The sequence below is a fragment of the Pithys albifrons genome, chromosome 3 (assembly GCF_047495875.1).
Source record: "Pithys albifrons albifrons isolate INPA30051 chromosome 3, PitAlb_v1, whole genome shotgun sequence".
Classification (NCBI taxonomy): Eukaryota; Metazoa; Chordata; class Aves; order Passeriformes; family Thamnophilidae; genus Pithys; species Pithys albifrons.
Genome location: NC_092460.1, coordinates 21828840 through 21854140, shown reverse-complemented (window position 1 = coordinate 21854140; position 25301 = coordinate 21828840). Strand labels below are relative to the sequence as shown.

At 41.3% G+C, this 25301-nt stretch overlaps 2 protein-coding genes across 2 annotated transcripts in view; one reads left to right on the top strand and one right to left on the bottom strand.

Annotated features, from left to right (window-relative positions):
- The window catches only part of SYN2 (synapsin II), a 172061-nt gene that overhangs the window by 56471 nt on the left and 90289 nt on the right, over nt 1-25301 (bottom strand). The gene's annotated exons all lie outside the window — the stretch shown is intronic.
- Nucleotides 1933-24941, top strand: TIMP4 (TIMP metallopeptidase inhibitor 4). Its single transcript, XM_071550947.1, has 5 exons — nt 1933-2260; nt 17989-18086; nt 23009-23123; nt 23954-24078; nt 24195-24941. The coding sequence occupies exons 1-5, from the start codon at nt 2116-2118 to the stop codon at nt 24390-24392; spliced, it is 681 nt and encodes a 226-aa protein (XP_071407048.1). The 5' UTR covers nt 1933-2115; the 3' UTR covers nt 24393-24941.

The following is a 25301-nucleotide window of genomic DNA, read 5'->3' as shown; positions in this document are numbered from 1 at the left end:
TGGTTTAGGTTGGAAGGGACCTCAAAGATTGCCTTGTTCCCCTCCCTTTCCACCAGCCCAGGCTGCTCCAAGCCCCATCCAACCTGGCCTTGGACACCTCCAGGGATGGGGCAGCCACAGCTTCTCTGGGCACCCTGTGCCTCTCCTATGGCCACTCTAGGTATGATCATACTTTAAATATTCCAACTATGTACAGGTGGCTCTGAGACACTCTCAGAAATACAACTGAATTATTCCAAAGGCAGCTGCAGGCAATACTAGGTAAGATCATAATTAGAATGTGTTAATGGCCTCTGCACAATTAGCATATGAGATTTAGTTTTAACATTTTTACATTTCTACAGATTCCATTCAAATGATTTAATTTTCAACTGTGTCTGCAAAATAGTGATAAACTAATATTTAACTTGTCACAAAATTATTTTTAAGTTCTGTTCTGAACATAATATTTTTATATTGGTTATACAATTTGTTTGCTTGTACTAGATATGAAAGTCTTGAAGACCACAGAGGCCACTGAGATATCTCCTTGGGGTTTTATTGTGGCCTTCTTGTAGCCTGAATTTCCTAGGTAAGGCTTCAGCCTCATTCCTTTTTATCTTTTCACTCACATGGAAGAAGTCCCTTTCTTCTAGGTAAGAACAGAGATATTAACAGGTTTAAATTATTTTCAGGTGTTAGTCCTGGACCTGGATCCAGCCTTATTATTTGATGCCAAAACTTCAGACTGGAAAAATGAAAAATCAAAATGTGGCTGTGTGAACTAAGTGGGGACATTCCTGGATCTAAAATCCAAAAAGGAGACCCAATTCTAATAATTCTGAGTATCTGTGTATTTTTTTAAGGGAGTGTGTCTCAAGGAGCATGGGAGGAACCAGAAGAATCAGAGCAGTAATATTCGTATAACTGTTCAGAAATAAAATAAATCTGTTGCTGTAAAACCTGTACACATCTCCATAAAAGTAACAAGATACGTTGGGTACACCTAAATCTCAGCCTCAACAAAATACATTTTCATGAGTGTGGATTGAAATGGTTCAAATCGTGTTAATGAATTTTCAGTCCTAGGCTTGACTTGGGAAGTGACAAAATACTCAGTCCTTTAGCAGCCCTGTCCTCCCGTGTCAATCTAGAGATGTATTTTATTACTCTCTAATCAAACCTGAGGTTGCTTCCTCATGAAACATTTTTTGTATAAAAAGAGGGCACCTACAGGTTACACGTTCCCAGATTGCTACAGCAACCAAGGAGTGGAAGTTGAAAGGGATTTCTGAACCCTGTATTTATGTCTGTATTCCACTTAGAACATCAGCCAGAAAATACAGACACAGATCTGTGCTAAGCAGGACTTACATTCTTAAGGAATGCAGGGAAGGACCTGAGCCTCCAAAATACTGCACTGGAATATTTTTCCTTGTTATTTTAAAATAAATCTGCAATGAAATTATTTTTTAAAATGTCTTTTATTGCAGCCTTTATTTGTAACTCATTATTCCTTGTAACTACCAATTGTTGGAGGCTCACAAACAGAGCATTGAAACATTTCCTTTTCGTGAATGAAGTTCTGTCCAGCCTGAAAACAGGGATGTCCGTTCAAGAAAATGCCCCTGAGTGTAGGGGAAGATCAGGGACTGCAAATGAAAACTGAGCTTAAAACAGGACAGCTTTGTTTGCTTGACCAAAACAGGGAGGATCGCAGGAGTGGCTTCTAAATCCAAACTGGAAAGAAAATTATTAGAAAGAGATAAAATCTTTTCTCTGCTGAATCATAAAATCAGCTTCAGATCCTCGTACAAGCTGTTTTTGTAGAGGCTTTTGGATTATTAATAGTTGTACTGGCCCGTAGCTGGCCAAGGTGGGCTGTCACCAATGATGCGCTGGTTCCTGACGGGGAGGCGGAGTTCGGGGTCGGGGCCGGGGCCATAAATAGGGTCCCGCGGGCAGCGGGGCTGGGAGAGCGGGAGGCGATGCTGGGAGCGAGCCCCGGGGCGCTGTGCTGAGGTGCGGTGGCGGATCCGCAGCGCAGAGCAGCCCGTCCAAGCCCAGCGCAGCCCATCCAAGCCCAGGGCAGCCGATCCCAGCGCAGCCCAGTCCGCAGCAGCCCCGCAGCGCAGCATGAGCCCCGCGGGCAGCCCGAGCCCCGCGCTGCCCTCCGCGCTGCTGTGCGCGCTGCTGCTGCTCGCGCCCCTGCCCGCCGCGGTGCGGGGCTGCAGCTGCGCCCCCGCGCACCCGCAGCAGCTCCTCTGCGACGCGGCTCTGGGTGAGTGAGCGAGTGAGCGAGTGCCGGCGGCGGGGGGGACCTGCGAAAGCTCCGGGGAGCTCGGGCTCTGCAAGGATCTCACACCGAACCCACTGCAGAGAGCCCTCCTAAGGAGAGAGCTATGGAGGAATAGGTACCCGGAGCTGGGATGCTTTCCGTGCTTTGTCAGAGCGCTTTGCGCTCACGAATTGCTGAAATTGCTGCGTTATTGAGTCGCTTTCCCTCATTTCTAACAGAGAAACGGCTTCTCTTTAGATCCTGACTTGGAGTAAGGAGGCAGGAATACCTGTGCTTTCAAATGGCAACTCTTAGCGGTATCTGTGATAGGATGCTCTACCCAGAACGTGCGTGCTCCGTGTAAACTGTGTATCTGTGTATATATAAATATAGAGATATTTTTATGGCACTTTGGGGGAAAATCCGAGTAAAAAATCCGTGTAAACTGTGTATCTAAATATACACAGATACTTTTATAGTACTTTGGGAAAAATCCCCCTAAACAAAAAACCAAAAAAACCAAAAAAACAAAAAAAAAAAACAAAAAAAAAAAAAACAAAAAAAAAAAACAAACCACAAAATAAAAGTCCCCAGTGCTAACACGCTGAAACATTTATCTTTGTTTTGCTGTAGTACAATTTCTTTAATTTATTCTTGGGGTTTTCTGGGATTTTCAAAAAAAACTTCAGGAGGAAAGTGATAGGCCCTTCATTTTCTGCAGTCAAACAGCAGCTCTGTATAAACACAACTTTCCAGTCTTTGGGACAGTTGTTCTTCATGATACTCAGTCAGCACTGTGCTTGTCAAATAACTTACTGAAGAGATGAAAGAGCACAAAATTAAAGTCCGTGGGGATGGGAAAACGTGACATTTTGCAGTCTTTTGCTTTCATTAGCTCAAGCTAAGGCTGGTTAACTTCCATCGGCTGTGAACAGTAAATGTAGAACATGAGTTTCCTAAGTGTCACAGAATTAGCATCTCTATGGGGCAGGCAATACCTTCTGCATACTGATTCATTGCTTTTATGCCCTGACAGAAAATCTTTGTGGTCACGACAAACTCTAAGCTCTGTTTGTGGCCATCAGTTAAATTGATTTTTAATCTGCCCATGTTAAGCAATCTCTTTCATGAAGTTACCTCTACCAGGCATTACACATTTGGGGTTGTTTAAGCAGTGAAAGAATACAGAAGTTTTGCCACCAGGAGCTCAACTAGGTATGTGTACATTTAACTGTATTAGTTTGCTGCGCTCCTGTACAAGAGGAAATGATAGTTTTCCAACAGACTTAATGTAGAGATTTTCCTAAATACAAAAGTTTACAGTATAGAGGAAACTATATGGTCTGTATTCATTATAGACAACCTTACTTAAGGAAGCCATACTTATGATATATATTAAGGTTTCCCTCATTCTTAGATACGTTTTACAAATGGCAACTATATCATACTACTTTTTATATATATTTAAATACCAAAGATTGCAAAATAAAACTGTGTTTGAACTTGATACTCAAGCTCTCACTTCTATAAATACTCCTTTTTAAGTAAACTGCACCTTTTGGCTAAGAAATGTTTAAGTCAAGGATCACTTTGTTCAATAGTTTTAGTTTTAAAATAGCATTTCTGTATGTTATAAACCGAGAGATGTAGGTAACTCATATAAATAAGTGCATGCATATTTTTGTATATGCATTAGCATATACATACACATAAAACCCGCTCTAAGTATTTACTAGATTTGCTTTGGCCACAATATTTTGCATAAGCTCCTTGGAAGGAGCTGGAAGGCCTGTGGGGCTGCCTGCCCTGTGCTGAGAGGGAGCCATGAGGCAGCTTGGCAGGGACAGCTCCTCCATCCTGGTGCCAGCAGCCTTTGTGCTTCCCCCAGGCTGTGGGCAGGGACTGCCCATGGGAAGGGGCAGCTCCAGGCTAGAGACACACACAGCACATCCCCTGGGAATGTGTCTGCACAGCTCTGCCTTGTGGCCTCACCTGTGCTCTTTGGGCCACCAGGCTCTAAGGAGGGGCTGTAAAACAGCAAGTCTGATGTGCAGAAACACATCACACACCTCTCCTGGTGGCAGCACCACACTGAGAGACTCAACATTTTCATACTTCCAAAATACTGCTAAAGAAGGGCCAGTCCTCTTCACTACCCCAGTCTGGGGGAGCTGAATGCTAGTCCAGTGATACTGAGACTACTCCATTTCTTTCACTTGTGAAGTTCATCCACTGATGTACCCACAAACACACTCCAGTGTTTCCTTGCAGAATAAACACTTAGAACATCTAACTAAAACCAAAAAAACACACTATGCCTCCAAATTCTGCAGTAAAAATGGAGACAAATCTCAGGTTTGCTCATGGAGCTACCGACCATCCCCTGTCCTTCTTTCTATTTCTCAGTTTCACTGTATAACTGGAACATTTTTAATTTCCTTTAGGGTGACTTCTGATTTGGGTGGAGTGAAAACAGAGTTGGAGGGGGTGGAATTTTCAGACTTTACTTGAGCCATTAACGGAATGTGTGGAGCCACTCATCAACCTCAGTGTTCATAAGAGAGACCCAAGGGAAAAAACAAGCAAAGAAATTACTAAAGTCCAGTACAAACTCTCTCACTTTTCCCTTTGTTCACGGGATTAGTGCTGTGACACTTTGTCTTTGCTGCTGGGGGCTTTTGTGGCTTCACTCTCTATATGCCCACAGGTGCCACACAAGTAGGAGCAATAATGGGCTTTCTGGCAGACCTGGGGGCAGAGAGAGCTCCTGGTCCTGCAAGGTGCTGCCTCAGCCTAGAGAAAGGATGAGTGAAGAGCTTTACAGGTGTTAAAGGGTTGTCCACCACAGGGAGAACTGCAAATCAGGGGAGCTGTGCCAGACCTGCCATTTATCTGCCCTTGAGCTTCTTAATAAGATGTGGGTTTTTTACCAATTTGAGGAGTTTTCATGAACTTCTCAGAAGTTTTAAATTTCACTGTAGAGAGAGGTCACTCCTCCTCAGTAGGAAGTGGTTGGCACGGTGAGATACACACCTTTGTTAAAAAAGAGAGATACATTCTTTGTGTGTTCCTCTAAATGGTGCTGAGGTGCTAAAATGTGCTGGATGCCTTCAGAGCCCAGAAAACACCTCAGCTTCCCATGGAGACTTTCACCGGGAATAGAGAAGGGAGGTTTATTAAACTTCCACTAATTGCACTGCTAAGTGTCAGTGCTGAACCCTATGCCCAGGTGTTCTCCTCACAGAAGTGCAATGTGGGCAGGAAACGCTGGTTAATATTTCAAATAATTCACTATAGTGCCAAGCCAATACAACAAAATTGTTCTGATAATTGCTTTTTTTTTTGGAGTGAAATATAGATGCAGTTGAGTTTACCAGACAGTGCCAAGGTAACAGATTTCCCTTTTGCCACTGACTTTGTCTTCCTGGCCTCAGTTCTAAACCAGAACTGAGAACATCAAATCACACAATCTGTGGACAGAAATGGTGTTTGTGGAGAGCACTGATACCTTTCTAAAGTCTGGCACTTCTAATTCACGCTGGTTTTCTCCCTTAGGCATAAGCAAGGTTATTTTTTGGACAGTAGGACAAATATGTAAACACTTAGCATTTCTCAGCTGCATTTCCAACCTTCAAAGTTAGATGTGTTCTTTCTGATTTAAACCGTCTTATTATTGTTTTTTTCTTAAACATATATTGAAAATTATATTTTTACTGAATATTGGGCACCATGCTCCAACAGAAATGACTAACAGATCTGGAGTACCAATAAATACATAATACAGCTTCAGAGAGTAGTTCTGTAGCATTGCAGAAGAGTGGCATGTTTCAAAGTATGATGGAAACTTTACAGCTGGAGCTTGGCAGCATTTTCAGCCTGTTAAAGTCTCCTAAGATCACTGAGATCAAGCGCTGTAAGGATGTGCCAGACAACATATTAAATTTTACTCATATTTAAGCATAACAGTAAAAATTTTCTTTAAATATGCCAAAATTAAGTTTTCAAAGTCAGCTCCTCTGAGACAAAATTACAATGTGCTATTTCTTTATTACTGAGTTTCAAATTGAGTCTTTCAGGGCTCAGTGTCCCACGATTTTGCCTCTCTGCAATATAATATCTAGTTTTGTACTGGAATTGATTAATTTGTACACTATTAGAGTGGGAAGTAACTTTGCCTGATGGGAAAAGTCAGCACTGGAAAATGTATTGGAGATGTGGATGGTACTTTTGTGGGTTAGGGAGAACAGGGGAAAGTGAAACCCAAGCAGCTCTGATGTTCTGCTCTCAGTGCTCTGTGCTGTCTGCACTCACCACAGCCAGTCATTGTTGTTCTGGTTGATGAGCAGCTTCCATGGGGCATCTGACACAGCACTGGGCATTGGTGGGACTCACCTCCATGTGTTGGAGGCACAGTGTTCATACAAACAGTACCAACCCCACCAAGGAGCGTGGTGTGACAAGTCTCATTCTTCTGGGAAGGTTTCCACTGAGTCACAGCCAAACCCAGGCTCCTGATGCCATTGCTGGAGGGACTGGGACACAGCCTGGCTGTGGGAGACCCTGTCAGGACCCTGGTCACAGGCCATGCTGCCAGACACCCCCTGGCAAAGCTGGAGTCACAGCTCACGTTCTGGAGTCACCACCAGCCTTTTGGGCTTGGCCATAGTGAGGAAACCTTGGGGCACTTGGGATAGGACCTGCATTGATATTATTGTCCCAGCAGAGGCAGCTCTCACTGCTTCACAGCAATATCCTTCCTCTGGAGTGGAGATCAGGGACAGTAATGCATTTCTGGAGTAACCTCTCACTGACTGGAAAGGAACATGCATTTTCTGGTTTCTCAGATGTCCCACACAGGAATGAAAGACGAGTTTTCACTCATTTTGTGAATTCAATGACAGAAATACTGTAGTGGCCTTGTGGTGCAGTTGTGTCCCAAAGAACAGGGAATGAGCATGTGGCCACAGCTGCATCCTCAGAGCCTTCATGATATTATCCAATCAATCCTCTTACAATAAGCTAGGAACTATACTAATCTCAAAACTAATGTTCTGCACAGAGGCTGAAAATAGGAAGTGTCAGCTTTATGTCCTCAGCAAGGGGCTGAGAAAAGCAGAATTCCAGTCCTATGTGTCCCAGTAATGCCCAGGAAACAGTGCTGGTAGGTAGGAATCATTCACAGTCACTCTTCCCTATGTCTTCTTTTTGTTACATGACAAATATTAAGTTCATTAACAAAAATTATTGAAAAATAGACATTTCAACCCATTTTTCATCTATTTTGGCTATCACAAAAGAGGACAGGTTTCTTTACTTCTCTAAATACAAAAGAAATACAAAGTATTTTTTATTACTTGTCTCTTACATGTACTTTTATATAAATTCATAGCATTTTCAAATGAAATCAAAAAAACCCCTGCACAGCATGAATCTTCAGTTACTTAGTTTAAAGTAGTAGCTGCTGATGCATTTAGAGTGAATGAAAAATACCTGCCACCCTGCACAGGCCCATCACCCTACAGATGCCTGTGGGTACAACTAAGGTATAGTTTCACTACATACAAATGTCTTGGCATCATAGCCTGAAACATCTAAATGCTTTAGAAATCCCCCAAACTGGCTGCTTTGACTGCAGAGATGCTGTGGAGTCAGTCATTGCTTAAGACTGTGTGTATCTGTACCTGTCTGACTGAATGTCCAGGGAAGCAGCTCAGTGTTCTTGTCCCATGAAGTGCTGCAGTGCTGGCTATAGCAGGGAGCCCTTCCACTTGCTGCTAACAGTTAACAAAGTGTTAGTGAAAGAGCTTCCTGGAACCAGGCCTGGATATCCTGTTTGGGAGTAGAAAGAATAAGACCTGCCTAAGACCTACAAATAACCCTACATTTGCTTGAGGGTTTAGGATGGAAGCAAAGACTTGCTTCAAAGTCCATGGTAAGTTGATTTCTCAGTTCTGAACACAAGACTGACAATATCATGAAACTCCAAGAAATTATTTCCAGTGTTCTGGAGATGGCTGCTCTTCAAAACCCTGCTGTTCAAACAGGAAAATGGGGCTCAGGCTGGGCAAAATGCAGTCACTGTCCTTCCCTCTGCTTGGCTTTTCATGGCACTGTTCCCAACAGTTCCAAGGTGTAGCTGTAAAATGAGGTGGCATCACACAACTGAACAACAGGGCAGAATTGAGGGAGCCAACTCGACTGAGCACAACATTCCTGTCAATTTGAATGCAGCTGAAAACTAACCTAATTTAGTTTTAGTGAAAACAAACAGATCTGGTTATTGTGTAGTAAAATGAAATCTCAGAAGAATTAAGTTGGTTGCCTGATTCAGAAGTAACTCAGTAACCCCAAGTTGTTGCTGAGTGTGTTCTTAACGCAGGAAACTAAGAAACTTTTATTTCAAAGCATGTGTTGTAGTGCTGGGAAACCAAACCCATCCCTTCAAACCCAACAGTCTACACACACTGAGTGGAAAACAAAATTCAAGCCTAGAAAAAAGATTAAATACTATAAAACAGAGAACATGAAAGACTGCCAAACTTTTAATCCTATTAATCTCCCAAGTTTAATCCCTAACTTTCTCATTAAGAAGCATCTCAGCAATGTGGGTTCCTTCCGCCCCAAGGAAGGGCCAAACCACTGCGAGTGGAAATCCACAATAACACCATGTATGTTGTTCTACAGACTTCAGAGCATAAAGGAGTGTTATTCTTCAGCTGAAATTAGGCGGATGTTGATTACTAGTCAAATGATGTGGTATCTGAGGCTTGTGAAGTAGGGAGAAATATTTCTGGTAACATGAGGAGCAGCTGTAAAAACAGTGCAGAAAAATAAAAGTGACCTTGAACAACATTAGGAAATCACGGTAGTTTTTCAGGTAATATTTAAGTTAAAAGAATACCACACATCTGTTAAAAATACAATCATCTCTTCTATTTGAAAGTTTATAAAAACTAGATTTTAAAACCTCAGTCTCATAAATTGAATGTATTCTTCTAATTAAATAAAAAATAAAACCTGAGCCAAAATCACAGAGATGCACAAAATCCTGACCTACCTGAGAGTCCTAATGAGCTTAAATCTGGGCCTCCTACATTCTGAAAGCCTCAAATGGAAATGCAGTTTGGATGCAGAATAGCACAATTCTGTGTTAATGAAACTCAAAAGAGTAACCAAATTCTGCAAAGCATTTCCATTGAAAAGATAATACAGTGCAAATACATATCCATAGCCAATGGTAATTAAAAAACATGCATGGTATGTGCTTTGTCAACTTGGAAAGTATTCATGGGTCTTTCAAACATTTCAATGGAGTTCTTTTAGCCCAAGTGACAAACTTTTACTCAAAAGCTTTGGTCCTTCAGCTGCAGATATCATTGTTACCTCCCCACATTTCTCACGGAAATGGACACACCACTGGGACCAGGCAATGCTCATCCACACATGGCTTTCCATAGAATAAAAGGAAATGCCACTGTTGCAGTTACACTCTTCAACAAGCTCTTTGCTTACAGATCCAAAATATTTGTGTCCAAATAGACCAGAAAGTTCTCCTTTTTGCTTTCTTGTGATTTCAGAAACTGTGGTTCAGTTAATTACTGCACTGATGATTTAGTTATCTTACAGGTGGCTATACGAATTTATGGATGGAATATCAGGAAACTAAAACACAAAGCAGGAAAAATAAAATTGCCTTTACATCTTTACTAGCAGAAGCACCTTTTGAACTCAAGATCCCTTGAGTTTGGGTCTAGGAGTTGTGGAGAAAGAGTGAATATTGCCAGCGTAGGCTTAGAGATAAGAAATCCATCCTGCAAGCCACAGGAGGAGAATTTACTGTCAGGACTGGGCCAGCTCTGCTGCTGCTCCTTCTGTTTGCTCATCTGTCCTGTTGAAACGTAAATTGATAGATGAGCTCTTTGCTAAATACATTTGTTCTTTATTAGCTATTTAAAGATCATTCAAAGAACATTCAACACTGACTGATTCTTGAAAGCCAAAACAAAGTATAGGGATTAATGTCAAGTTTCCATTCCCAAAACAATCAGGATGAACAAACATCTCAGTGGATATCCTGAAGTAAACACTTTCTCTCTACTGAAGTTTGAAACAATTAAAAGCTTTTGTGATAATTCAGAAATCAACACTGCAAAAGAATGGCTGCAGTGTCCTGGATATTATAAAGCATCAAAAGCAAAGAAATAAAGCAAAGAAGGAAAAACCATATGATACTGTGAACCATTTTGAATGGTGGCCAACAAATCTGGATTAAAAACCCCAAAGCAAAACCAGCTGGTGCTGAAACATTTGGACAGCCATGGCAGAGGTGGTCTCTGGGTGACTGCAAGTGCCCAGGTAAATTCATAACTGCCAAATCCTGAAAGATCCAAACAAATAGGAATAAATTTGCGAAAGTGCAAGTTGCCTGAGTTGAGCTCAGGTTCCTTATAGTAAATAAAGATAAGGATTCCTGTGCCACCAAGTTGAAAAGCAAACCCCTGAAGCAATAAAAAGTAGTGGAGCTTTTGAAAACATGAAGTACAAATCTTTTTTATGCAGGACAGACCATCTCAACTCCAAATGTGTAAATGGAGCTCCAGCACTAGCAAAGCCCTTTTTTTTGGACTCAGAGTAGAGAAAAATGAAAAAAAAAATTAAAAATGGGAACAAAGTGAAAAATAATGGCATTTTTATGAGACTGTAGTTGGCAAATTCTTCAGCATGAACAGAGAAACCAGAATATTTGCAGTTCTAAGACTTGCTTTGAAACAGCTTTGTAATTCACCCCCAAATTATTTCTAAGTGTCTAAAATAATCTGCTTTAAAAATATCACTGTGGATGTAAAGGTACACATTGGGGATTGAATTACTTACTTTAATGTCAATCAGTTGGTAACTTTTGCCTCCTTTTGGATGAATTGCCTTATTTTGGTACCATTAGGGATACCTGTGGGTTTCAAGCAGTTGTAATGCTCCTTCTGTATTGCTAATGCTTCTTTCTTCCTTTTATATGTATTTTGAGAAATTAGAGTATTTTCCATGTACTTGAGTACACAGTACACGAATGTTTGAGCAAGTTAATTTGCTTTCCTCATTGGTGAGAATCAAACCTTTACCAAAAGCAAATGTGGCAAGGAAGTCTGAATAATTAGGCAAGATTAGTTAAAAAGATGGCAGAGAAAAGGACAGTGGTGATGCTGTACAGATGGGACAGTTGCTCTAAATTATGTAAGAAGGCTTTTACAAGCTCTTGTATATTTAGGCTTTTTAGGCAATGTAAGTCAGTGGCCAGTAGACCATATTTGACTTCAAATTCTAGCCAGGATTTTTATCTATTTTATCCTGTGCAGTATTGCTTCAAGTGGGTGCATTAATTTTGTCTGTTGTGGCAAATTCTGTGCAGATTTCTGTTCTTTTTTGAGACTGACACCCATCTCCTTGCCTGCTGACTCTTCTCCCTCTCTGCAGGAAAGTCCAGTTCCCTATCTAAAAATATTTTTTGTCCCAAGGATTCCATGCTGTGTTCGTGGGTTCCTTGGCAGCTCTGAGAGCATTTCTTGACACTATTCTTCTTCAGGAGACCAGAAGTACGTAAGAGTGGCCTGAAACATGGAGGCTACAGCAGCTACAGCGTCTGGATGCAAAGAAGGTCAATGGAATAGTGTGGCTATACCCTCCCTTGGGGTTTTTCCTTAGACTCCTTGCATTATTTTACCTGAATACAGTAGGTGAGGCCAGTTCAGCTCAGACTTTTAGTTTGCCTTCTGGTTTTCACATTTAAGTTCCTGGCCAGTTGGAGATGCCCAAATTAAACTGGAAGCACCTCTGAACTGCCTCCAGCCATGGCCAGGGAATGCTGAACACAGTCAGTGCACCTGGAGCAGCTGTTTGGGGACAAGGAGGAATGAATTCCAGTCCCTTCTGGGACTTCAGGAATCCTCTCTGGTCTCACACTGAAGCCTTGGGATTAATTCACCTCCCAAACTGAAGATGGGCACTGCTGGAAATCTTACCAGACTTGTCCCCAGTCTCCTCTTACAGAATACAAAGATTTCAGCATTGTATGCTACAAACGGCAGGGTGTTAATAAAGCTCCTTCTCTCTGAATGCTACAGTAACCAAGTGAAGGGAATCTCCTGTGCTGTGGTAGTGGTGATATGTTCATAGACAGCTCTTGGCTGAGTTTTGCTCTGGCTGCAAAGTAACCTGTGGCACCACCACCACTGTCCTGCAGCCTTTAGGTATTTCCAAGTAGTTTATCCCAATATTCCAGTGAAAATCATCAGTATTACATCACTGATTAGTTAATGCATCAATTCTGGAAGCTTTCCTTATTATACTGCAAAATAAATCAGGACATATGAAATACAAAATTAAGAAAGCCTTCTATAGTTACCTAAATGAGGAGTGTAAGTTCTGAAAAGCAGTCAGGGACTTGTTTGTGGTATAAACCTCTCCCTTTATGGTATAAAGTTGCAATAGTCCCACTAAGAATTACCACCAGGTGAACTGAGGGTTTTCCATGGGTTTCTATTGTGCTACAGCCACCTGAGCAGGCAGACAACCCCCTGCCATAGGGAGGTCCCCAAAGGGCATAAATGCCAAAGAGTATAAACACAGCTGTACAAATGTTTCATAAGAAGCCCTTCCCTTCCCCACTGTTCCAAAGGAAAAGTGTCATCCCAGGACCAGAAACAGGCCTGTCCTGCAGAGCCCAGATTGAGTTCAGTTCCCTCCTGCTTTACTGTGCAGTTATTCCAGACCACTGGACCTGGAAACTTGACCTTCTCATCTTCAAACACCCAAAGCAGACCCTGTTCTTCTGAGTGTTCTTTGGACAAATCCTCTCAGGGTCTAAACCCAAGACCCTTCAGAGCCAGTGCCACATTCCAACCATGTTTCAGTGGCCTGGGTTTCATGTTTCAGAACCACCAAACTGCTGTAGTGCAGCACAAGGGCAGCTGAGCTGAAATTGCTACATTTCTGGGTTTTCATTCTTTTGGATATATAGAACAGCACTGGGTCTCACAGAAAGGTTTGCCATGAGACCAAATCCTCTGACATTGTTTTGAGAAAAAAAGAATTCTCTGTATGTGCTTTTGAGGAAAAAGCTTCTCTCCTCTCCCTTCAAAAATCAATACTTTTGGACAACAAGAATTTTTGAAGGGAGTTTTGCATAAACTCAAGGTCTCCGTGGGTGGGACTCCAGCAATTTTCACAGTGGTGTTTCCCTTTTACCCGCATTCTGGGTGTCATCTTCCAAAAATTGGAGATACTTAGGGAGCAAGTTTTAAGCTACTGCACTTGAGAGAAAAAATTTCTAATAGATAGATAGACAGACAGAGAGAGATGGATAGATAGATAGATAGATAGATAGATAGATAGATAGATAGATAGATAGATGTTTCAATTAATCTTACAACAGAAGGATGAACAGAAACAGCTGCATATTGTGTATGTAAATGTTTTCATTTTGGTGAAAAAACAGATTTTTATCTCTAGAATTCATTTGAATATAGGCCTTCAAAATTATGTACATTCATACTCTGTCCATAGCTCTGCTTTGTTTCATATTGCATGCTCTGACTGACACAGCATTTCAGAGAAACACTTTTTGGATGCTTTCTTCTGTCTTTTCCCATAAATATCTGGGACACCATCCTCAGTCCAATCAGATAACAACCATACACTTTTGTTTGGGGCTCTTTTCTTGTGCCACTCATTCCTTGTCCCTATAAGAGCAATAACATCTCACAACAGCTGGATTGAAGTGTCAAACATTAAGGAGACAGGTAGAAATAAGTGCTCAAAAATTACTCTTTATATTTTAGGTAATTAAACAAAAGGGCTAAACTGAAGCAGTAAAATAGAAGAGGAAAAAAAATAGCTTCATGAGTCATTATCATAACTTTTTAGTAACTCATATCTTGCTTTTCCAGTAAACATAGTTTTTTAGTCTCATGTCAAGGTACTTGTAGCAAAGATGATTCTGATTATGGATGTGTGTGATAGAAACTAAACTTTGCTGATTTCTTGACAGGAAGACTGGTTAAAAGTGATGGAAGTTCCCCTTTCCATTCAGATAGCTGTGCTGTGGTCTCTAAACTTGGTCCAAGGGGCACTGGAGGAATAACTGAAATGCAGATTCTTCCTCAAGATGCCTGTGTGAAGGACATTGCTATCCTGCTTCTGGACTCAAATACAAACCAGACTCTCAATAGCTGGACAGGGCAGGATCCACTGCTCTCCCTTTCTTACTGAGGGCTCCTCTCCTCTGGGCACACAGTGCTCACAAAGGGCTGGAGAAGCACCAGAGGGGTGAGAAGGATTTCTCATTGTGTATTGGTACTTCACAGACACTGGGGAAAAAGATCTCATTTGTTTGTCAGTTGTTTACCTTCTCCCTCACCTCCTGTTTCTTAGGATAATAAGGTTAATCTGGGGAGTAAACTCCAATTTTCTTCCCTTTTTGAAAGAATGCAAAAGTTAGTTGCTTTATTTGAGTAAACTTGCATGTCTTCAAACCCTGGGACTGTGACCAGTAGGTTAAGGAACATAATCTCACCACTTGTTTAAGTACAGTAATACTATGTAAAATACTGTAATACAGAATATATGTTTAAATAATACTAATTTGTAACAATGAGAGTAATTCTTCACTTAAGAGTTTTCTCTCTGTTACTGCATTAAAAGTAACTCAGAGTCTAAAAGATGATACTTTTAGGGAAGATATGGATTTCAAGGGACAAAGTGCAAGGATTTGCTGTATTCAGTTCCTTGGTATGGGCCCTCCAGTTCTGTGTGTCTTCTCTTCCATCGTATTCCATTGTATGTGCCACTGTAGTGGGGTAAAATCAGTCCCATGGCAGTGAATTTCTTATAAGAAAGCCCTTAATGTAAGTATTCCTCATGATCTTAAAAACCCCTAACACACAAAGTGATAGTACAGTTTATTTACAGGTATGAATTAGTATAGCTAATTTCAGAGAGAATTCACACAGCTTTGGGCAAGATGCACTTAATATCTTTCTACTCTTACTGTCCATAAACAGTTTTGGTTTGCATAAACCTTACCCCTTTTCTCCTGGCTGCATTAAACACAAATATATCTGATGTTATACCAAGTAAGTTCTTTTACCCAGTTCAAAATGACCCTTCATAGATACAGAAATGGCTGGGAGAGGTTTATTATTATTATTTAGGAAAAGCTGATTTACTAAGCAGAGCACTCTCCTCCTGTAAAACTCACCTTGCCTTCCCCTGGGTTCGGTCACCTGAGAAAACCTTCAGCTACGAGTGGGGTAAAAGTTTAAATTTTATCAAAGTTGAGTTGCAGCTTATGAATCCCACAGAAAAGCTCCATCCTCCCTCTAAAATACCAGAATGAAGTTTGTGTTTTTAGTGCAGCAGGAGTCTGAGGCAGGACTGGATTACTGGCACTGGAATATCAGGGCTGTGCGTTGTTATTCCACATATGCAAATTCCTCATAAGGAACCAATAACTGCCTGTCAGATAAAATGACATAATTACACCAAACAACCAGAGGCTGTTCTCAGCCACACAGAGAAGAGGCCAAGGCAGCCATGGAACACTTGAACCTCTGTCGTGCAGAGAAGTGCAGGCTCAGGAATCCTCAGTCTTGCCCACCCTCTGGACCATGAGTGGGGACAGAGCCCGGGATGCTCCAGCAGGAAGGGCTTGTGGGGAACAACAGCAGCAGCCACAAGTCAGAGGTTTCAGGAGACAGCAAGACAGCACTGACTGAAAAAATTACTAAGGCACAGGAAAAAAGCAAACCAAGGAGGATTAAAAGACCCCAAAAGATCTGTGTGCGTTTGAATCTGGTTTCAGAAGATTAGTAAAGCAAAACCCGAATAACTAAAAATTTAGACATCCTGCAGCAATAAAACTGTCTGACTTACAAAATAAAATCAAAATCTCCATTTGGTCTTCCTTTGCCATATGGAAGCTTTCTCTTAAACAAACAAAGGAATGAAACATACACAACATGAAAATACTTTTCATTTTCTTCTGCACACCCAGTCAGAGATTTCTTAATGACAAACCCCAGAATTCAGCTTCTCCCAACTCCATGGGGACCCCTGTAGCTCTCAGTGATCATCTCTAATGTTCCTCTCAGAGGCTAGCAAGTAGAATTTAATAAAATATGAAATGAGTAAGGTTCCAACATTAAACACAGGGAGGAAAGCAGTTTTAATTATCCTAAAAATGTTTGCATTGAGTAGACAGGAAAAGAATTCCTGCATATAAACCATGTTACGGTACTGAGAAAATAATGGAGCTCACTCAGCCCTTGCCTTCAATATTGAGTGGTCTCTTTAATGAGAAGACTTTTTTAGGCAGTAATGATGGAAAGGAAACAAAACAACATGATTCTAATTTGTCCCTGCCAGCAATGTAGTACACAAAATCCACAACACTTTTCCTCTGGAATTAGATCAAAGCCCCCAGGACACACTGTTAATCTGTGGGAATGCAGCACATCTGCAGATGATTAAAGAGATGCTGCCACTTGCCATGTGAAATGAGGAATTTGCAGCTCAGACTTTCAAAGAACTCTTTCCTTCCAATCCATAGGTCTAAAATGGTCCTTGAAAGGCGTTTAAATGGCTGGGGGGAGGGATCATGGTGCCAAAGGACAGAGCTCTGGAGCTGTAGCACCTGCATCATGTTGGTTATTACACCCCCTTTGCTCATGAGTGAGGAAATGGGCATTGCCCATGGGTGGGCAGGACTGACCTCTGCCTGCCTGGGTTTCCATCTGGGCTTCTCATTCTTTTTCTTTAGATATGATAAATATGATGTCAGTGCATCAAAGAAATGTCTTTCTTTTTGAAAAAGCAGGATTCTGGTGTCCCAAAATGACTCCTCTTCTGTGCCCTTTGCCAGTGTCTGTCCATGCAGGCACAGAGTGTTTACTTCCCAGGCCCCTCCTCTGCAGAGAAGCTGCTGCTGTGGCCACCCAGAATGGAGCAAAAATGGGAGTCTCAGTAATTTAGGGGGATAGAAGTGCCCAGAGGAATTTTGGCCATGTTCTTGGAACCCTGCTGTTCACTGTGCATAATAGTCCTGGCATATTTTAAACATCATATACAAGAAAGATGCACCAAAAAAAGGGGAGGGGAGAACAATTCATTTCTTCTTTCATAAAATATCATACTTTCCTTGATTAAAGCACAGGAAATAAAGTGTATCAAAAGAGGGAGGAATTGATTTATGCAGGTTTACACAACTAATTATGTGCTTTGTTAAGTCTCAGAAAAGTGAATAAAAGTCTTCTTGTCTTTGGATTTCATGCATGAAATCAATGCTTTCATTTTGTCTGGCACAGGATTTCAGGGTGTTACTTCAAGTCTGTTTAATTGATCAACAATTCCTCTGTCATCAGCAGAAGCGTCTCTTTCCTCACTGATTGTAATGATGAGTATTTTGTAAAATTTTATGGGTTCAAGTATTTCAAAGATTTTGATGGACAGTTTTTGGCAAAACATCAATCAGATGTCCAGATTTGGAGAAATTCAGATTTGCATCACAGGCAGCCCACTTAGTTTTATTTTCAGGAGTTAACTCAAGCTAGTGATCTTACAGCAGGAGCCTTAATTCTATCTAAAATGTCAAAACAATGCTAAAATCTATCAAGATCATTTTCACTTTTGCTTGCAAATGAGGCATGTGCTTATTTGCATTTAAACCTTTCTCTCTGTTCCAGTGATTCGAGCAAAGATAACCAGTGAGAAGGTGGTTCCTGCCAGTGACGATCCCCTTGACAGCCACAAAATGATCCGGTATGAAATCAAACAAATAAAGGTACATGGAATCACTCTGCTCTTTTGAACTTCAGTGCTGATAACCTCTGTCCATGACTAGATGAGCCCAAAATGCTGGAAGCTGGAAAAGGCTCAGCTGACTCCACAGTGAGCTGCACCCAATAAACCAGAGGAAGGATTTAGAAAAGGCAAAGGAAAAAGCAAAAAAAAGTGGTTCTAACATTCAGGAGCTGTTGTCAAATAATCATCTTTTGATGGAAATTTTATTATTCACAATTGCTTTAAGAAGACTTGGAAGGAGTTTGGAAGAGCAAGGCACTTTGTCCATAGTGAATAGGGATATTTGCAGGAACAGGAGTCCTTCCCTCATATTCACATCAACCCAACTCCATTTGTATGAACATTGCTGGGAAAGCAAACCCCAAGGGGGAGCACCATTCAGAATCTCACAGGATTGTCCCACTATTCACTCAGCTCCAATAAGGGGATATATTCATTAATGTACTGTAAGAAGACATATCTTGATCCCCTTCAAGTTACTGTTGAACTCTCACTGATGTTAAAATATTCATGATTTGTCTGTTTCTGGATTACACAAAAATAGTCTCTCTATATTTAAATGTGTGAGTGCACCCTGGTGGGGTGGTTTGGTTAGTTGGGTGCTTTGTTTTCCCAGTGGTTTCACCCCTCATTTTTCATTGAATACTATTTATATTACTTGCACTTTTACATTTACTGGGAACACTTAAGAAGATCATTATGGATGGCTACATGCTTTCAAAAGAAAGTTCAGTCCTTCAAGTTGTATCAGTAGATCCTCTTACAGCAATTTATCTAAGAAAAATCTATGGTAAACAAGAATAGCTCCAAATTTTCACAAGGATGGTTATCACACACAACTTCTGTTAAGGTTTTATAGCAATTTCAACAAGCTTTACCTTGCTAAAACAAACCCCAAATCTCTTCACCATCTGCCACTTTCTGTCTTCTTACATATTAAGGATATATTCAAATCCTTCTTTATAGAAATGAGCACATAAATACCAGAGGAATTCGCTTTCCTCCCATCAGCACTGTAATGTTCTGTTGCTACTTGGCAACACTTCAGTAACTTTATAGAAATGCAAATTGTCTTATCCTTCAGCACAAACAAGAAGAATGAGAAGTCTAGTCTGAGTGCTTATTTTCAGACCATAATCCTGTTCTTCAGTAGCAGCACACTGAAATCTCTGAAATACATTTGTGTCTCAAAGCTGCTTGGGAGTTTCTCCCTGATTTCCACAAGTGGAAGCCTGTTCAAAACTCAGCATCAGGAAGAGTTTATGTAATTCCACTCAGCTTCAGAAGGCAAGTCGGCTAGAAGTGGACAAACCAGAGAGATGTTTTCTAATAAAAGATGCCCTCCATCATTACATGCAAGACTGGACTAACAAAAAATGGGTCCTAATTGTCCCACTCTTCGAATTCCTCTCTCCGGCCAGAGTTCAGAAGAGGCAGAGCCAAGGCTTCCCTGGCATTCAGCTGCCCTGGGATGCAACTCCCTGCTCCAGGCACTGAGCAGCCTGAAGGGAAGGGTTTGGGGTTGGAATCTCCAACACACAGAGCAGGAGAGCAACAGGAGCTCTGGGAGCTGCACATCCTCTGTGGTGTTGAAATCCACCTACAAAGGCAACTGTGCCAAATAAATCCCATGGGAGTGACAAAGAAGGAGTGTGCTCTGAGCCTGTGATTTCCAGGTGGCACAGAGAAATTCAATAGGACCGAGCATGCTGAAAAATTACTGAGAAATGCATTCAAATTAACAGGTTTAACAGGTAATTGTTTATGTTGTAAAGTCCTCACTAAGCCACAAAAGTAAAGAGAGTGAGGAATTTTAAATAGCTCATGCCTGTAAACATTTGGTAGGTGTAAAATAATGAGTTAAATAATAAAATGGTGTATAAAGTCAGCCAGATTGGGCCATCTCCTTAGAGTGGGGCTGTCAGAGATACTCCAGTGGATCCTTGTGGCTCAGTGGCCTCACAAATGCCTCAGTTTCTAGAGAGCTGAGAGCTTGTTGGCCGGAGCCATAACGAGATCACATCATTTCTTACCTCAGGTGACAACATTTCAAAGAATCTGAATCCACAGTGTGTGTCCAAGGGTAGAATACCCTCTGTTCACTGTTGCAGTCTCTTCTCTGGAGTCCTCCAGAGCCATTTCTCCTGTGACCTGCAGCTGGCAAGACCTCCAGGGTGCTCTGATGGCCCTGACACCAGGGCTGGGGCTGAAGCTCTGTCAGAGCAGTGCAGGGTGGGGGACAGGCCAAGAATCTGCTTTACGTAACACAAAATAGAAGAAGAGACTCTCTAATCCTCTCTTTGGAGCAAAAAGCTGCATCAAGCTCCATTATGATATTCCAACTCAGTGTGAGTTTGGGTGAATATGTTTTAGGTCAATCACATGTTCGCACTTCCCTCACCAACTCTTCTCCTCAGCTGGAAAAGGAACACAGAACCCGTGGGGGTTAAATTTTAGTGCAACTGAAAATTCAGCAGAATGCTGCTGTTTCTCTGTTGTACCTCTCTCTGGGCTGTCTGACATGTAAGGGAGTGTGGCTTGCTCATGGTAACCCTGTTTCAAAAATTATATTCCTGTTATTTTCAATCCAGTCTATTAGGCTTCACATGAAAACATTGGTATTTTAGTTAGAAATATTAAATATTATTTTCCCATTCATTTTCAGAAGTAAAAAATAATAACAATGGGGTTTATTCACTCTATACAGATGGGATGGCAATGTCCAGAAACCATAAATTTTTTCAATTGCTGTTCTTTCCTTCCAATATCTACACTGTTATACTAAAGAGAGGAGATAATATGTGATTTATATGCAATTGAATATTTGCCTTCATAATATAGTTGTGACTGACTTGGTCATCTCACTGGCCCTGAGGCTACAACAGTGCTGTGAGCCCCTGGGACACTGTCCTGTGTAGGACAGAGTATATCAGAGCAGTGAAGTACAGCCCAAAATACTACTGTCATCCATGAAATCAGCACTTTTTACCAAATTAAATGAGTATAAACAAAATTGCAAAGTATTTTTGCTGAGGTGCATGGATGGAAACCCTCTGACAGAGCCAGACTGCTCTTCCAAGGAGTGAGGTCCCTCCGAGTGGGAATATGAGGAGATATTTAAGCTAAACAGGAAGGTATCTGCACTTTACAGTGACACCTGCAGCTCTAAAATTAGATATTAATCACTATATAAAGCTAAGAAAATAAGCCATGATACAGTTGAAAAGCCTTAGAGAAGAAAGAAACAGAAGAATGTAATTATTATAACAGGAACATGCCTGAGCCACTAGAAGTAATACAGATGGTTTTTAAAAAAACTATTATGAAATTTTAAAGCACTGACTGTGTTAATGGTGTGGGTCACACCTCTCAGGAGGACAGGGACAGTGTCACTATGGACTTTAGTACCAGGCTCACATTTGCTGTTCTCCCAGTTCCTCACCTATTTTCCTACCTCAGTAAACCACCAGGAGCCCAGATGTGCATGGGCCACACTGCACTGCAGAGTGGAATCAAACACTTTATCCCTTTACAGAGAAATAGCCCCACTTTTAGGAGATGACAGAATATGACTGAGAACAAAAATTATGATTTACTGAGTTAAGCAGAAGATTAGCATCTTAAGAAATGCTTTAACAAATATATAGGTCAAACCCCAAGATAAACCAGACTGTAGTTTGAAAAAAACAACCCCAAACATCCAACCAAAAAACCTGCAACAAAACAAACATCAACCTCATTTAAATGTGAACTAGATCTGCATTATATTTTGCTGTGTATATTAATCTATTGAGGGGGTTTAATGGATAAATCAATTTGTGTTTTCTGCAATAATGGCTCAAGTTGCCTAAGATCAAGGGATGAACCTCTGTATGGGCTGCCATACCAAACTACTTTTACCAAATAAAATTAGACACATTATCCTCGTCATTATAGAGAGTTTTTGTGATTTTCACTGCTGCTTTGGACAGGATACCACTTTGTTTTGTGTTTTGCTCTGCTTCAGTCTGCTTGTTTTTTTCTCTCAGTGTTTCAAATCACATCTAATATTTTTGGATCAGAAGCCCAGTGACAAAAACTTTGGCTTTTTTCCTTCCATAAATAAGGCTTCAGAAAAACCAACACATTACAGTGTGTTTTCTAGTGCCCTGTGCTATTTAGATCTCCTGGGAGAACTTGAGTAGCACAACCACATTTTCCACTGCCACCAGCTGCACTGGGAGAGCTGCCCTTGGGAGCTCTGAGTCCTCCATTGTCCACAGCTGTCAACACGTGGCATGATGTCACCCCAGACCTCTGGGCTTGGTGATGTCATTGGAGGTGATGACAGGCTGAGTCTTCTGAGGCTGAGCCTTCTCACATTTGGGCACAGCTAAACTTGTTTGGATCCTTTAATGGTTTAGTGAAGATTTCTTTTTGCAGTTGGAAACACTGGTTAAGGAGCAGCCAGTCTGGAAACTGCTTGGATCCTGAATATCCACTTTGGTGCTGTAAATTCTGTGAGCTGGAATCTGTTTTCCAGCAGTTATTGGAGAAGGTTCCATGTGTCAGAATTCTGGATATGGAAAAGCAGCTTCCTTTAGTGATCAAATATGAGAACAATGCTCCATTTCTCAACCTGTTTCATGTCCCTGGAGGTCCCCACCTCTACACCCATATTAATGTAAAGAGAAACATTTGCATCTCATATTGCTGCAGCACCAAGGTTGAGATAATTGATGGCTCTGCATTGCTCCTTAAATGGAAAAGAATATAAATTGCTGATGTTTTCTCATGGAAGTTTGGACTTCAGAACCCTCTTTAAAGAGACTCACTGTATATTTCTTTCAGGTGTTGTTTGCAACTGTTTATTTTATGGGTTCTTTTCCACTACTGACTTTCTTTTTCTCTGATCATTTTCAGATGTTTAAAGGATTTGAAAAGCTCAAGGATGTCCAGTATGTCTATACTCCTTTTGATTCTTCACTCTGTGGAGTGAAATTGGAAGCCAACAACAAAAAACAGTATCTTTTGACAGGTAAAATGTGGGGCCCTTCAAACTCAGCATGTTCTCTGACTCTGTGAAAACTAATGTAAAACCACAAGTAACCTTTAAGATTTAATTTCCTAAAATATTCTAGTCCTTGTTACAAAGAATTTTTCTGAGATGAGACTGGATGTGGCACTTAGTGCCATGGTCTGGTAACTGTGGTGGAAGTGGATGAATGGTTGGACTTTGTCATCTCAGAGGTCTTTTCCAACCCAACTGATTCTATGATTCTGTGATTCTGTGAATGTATGTGTGGACTAAATGCAAACACAAGCAGATATACAAATGGTGTTAAGCTGTAGCTGTAGTATGTTCATACATGTTTTCCATCCTTCATTCAACAATCTTAAAGAAGTTCTAAAGGAACTGAAGATCAGTAATAAGATAATTAGTAAATAGAAAGAACTATGCCATTTTTATTTGATTCAAGCCAACAGCACTGATTTTTCCCAGGAGTGTGAACATGCATAATGTGACAACACATGCCTGTGTGTGTGAAGACCTGGAGTTCTAAGGAACTGCAGATTTTTTTATAGAGTACTAAAATCCTGTTCAACAGACTGCATTTGCATCCATCCCTTGCTGGCAAATTGTCAATAACTTTTTGAAAAATACTTTTCTTAAGTCTTTTACATTTATACACCATGCAATCAGAAGAATATTATCTCAGTTACAAGCAAATTAATTTTTAAAAAGTGTTGAGAATTACTAACTTGGTGCAGTTAGTTCAAAACTTGAGGTATTCTTACATTTCTGTTTTAGTATCTAGAAAACACTTTTAATTGCTTGCCTTATTTTTTATGTTTTCTGTGCCACAGGCCAAATTTTAAGTGATGGCAAAGTCCTCATCCATTTGTGCAACTACATTGAACCATGGGATGATTTATCCCTGTCTCAAAAGAAGAGTCTGAACCAGAGATATCAAATGGGCTGTGGCTGCAAGGTGAGTACAGACCAGAGCAGAGCCTGTGGTGGGGCCACAGGTGGACCCTGTGGTGGGAACTACTCTCTTGTAAACAGCGTTCTAAGGAAACCTGAAGCATTCCCTGTCTCCCCCAGATCACCACGTGCTACATGGTGCCCTGCTCTATCAGTGCCCCCAACGAGTGCCTGTGGACAGACTGGCTGATCGAGAGGAAGCTCTATGGGCACCAAGCCAAGCACTACGCCTGCATCAAGAGGAGCGATGGCACCTGCAGCTGGTACCGGGGTGGGCCCCCCCCCGAGAAAGAGTTCATTGAGATCAGTGAACCGTAAACCCTGCACCTCCTCCAAAGCCTTGGAGCCCAATTCCACCCACACTGCCGCTCCCAGCCTTGAACTGCCCTCGTCTAAGGTACCTGTTGCTTACAAACACATCCAAGTCCTCCTGCCCAGCTGAAGTGCAGCCTGTGGCACTGGCACTGGTGCAGGACGAGGGACAAACCTCCCAGAGGCACCTCCTCTGTGCTGGTGTGCTTTCACAGAAGCTGGAGCTGAGAGGGCTCCTCTGTGTCCTCCAAGGCATAACAAGTTCCCTTTTGCCAATATGAATGTACAAGAACAAAAGAGTTGCCAGAATTTGTTCCCTGTTTGATAACCTACAGATTAAGAGCACCCCATGTTGTATTCCAGACCCTTCCAATGAACTACAGAATGTTTTATAGAACTGTTTTTTTCTGTATGAAAGTCTTTGATGCAAAAGAATTATTGTACAGTGTATATGTAAAGTATTATAACAATGTGCTATTAAAAGATTCTCAAGTATGTCCTTATCTGTTGAAACAAGTTGAACACTTCTGGGATTAAAATAATCCATGCTCCATATTTTGTATGTTCCTTATGTCACAGCTTTCTTTATCTACAGAGTTCCAACATTCATTGATAACTAAATTAAGAAACAGCCTTGATAATCAAAATCCTCTTCCCAGCTCGGCATTCCTGTGGACTAGGCACACCTCACTGAAAGACAAGCCAGATGTGCTTCAGCATTTCATGGGACAAACCCAACTGATGACAGGCTAAAACTGCTCCTATTTCCAAACCTTGTGCCACCCTTGGGGCAGCTGCAGCACTGGGTGATGCCTCTCAGTGTGTCACCAGGGCATTGCATCCAGCACTGTTAACAGCCTTGGCTTTAGAAACTCCTGTGTAGATACCTGCAATAGGTACTGAATAACTCACACT

What these genes read in the sequence shown, in the direction of transcription:
- TIMP4 (XM_071550947.1), top strand. Translation starts at nt 2,116, where the DNA reads ATGAGCCCCGCGGGCAGCCCGAGCCCCGCGCTGCCCTCCGCGCTGCTG. An exon ending in CCTCTGCGACGCGGCTCTGG is followed by an intron (nt 2,261 to 17,988) that starts GTGAGTGAGCGA and finishes TCTCTGTTCCAG; the next exon opens with TGATTCGAGCAAAGATAACC. An exon ending in AAATGGGCTGTGGCTGCAAG is followed by an intron (nt 24,079 to 24,194) that starts GTGAGTACAGAC and finishes TGTCTCCCCCAG; the next exon opens with ATCACCACGTGCTACATGGT.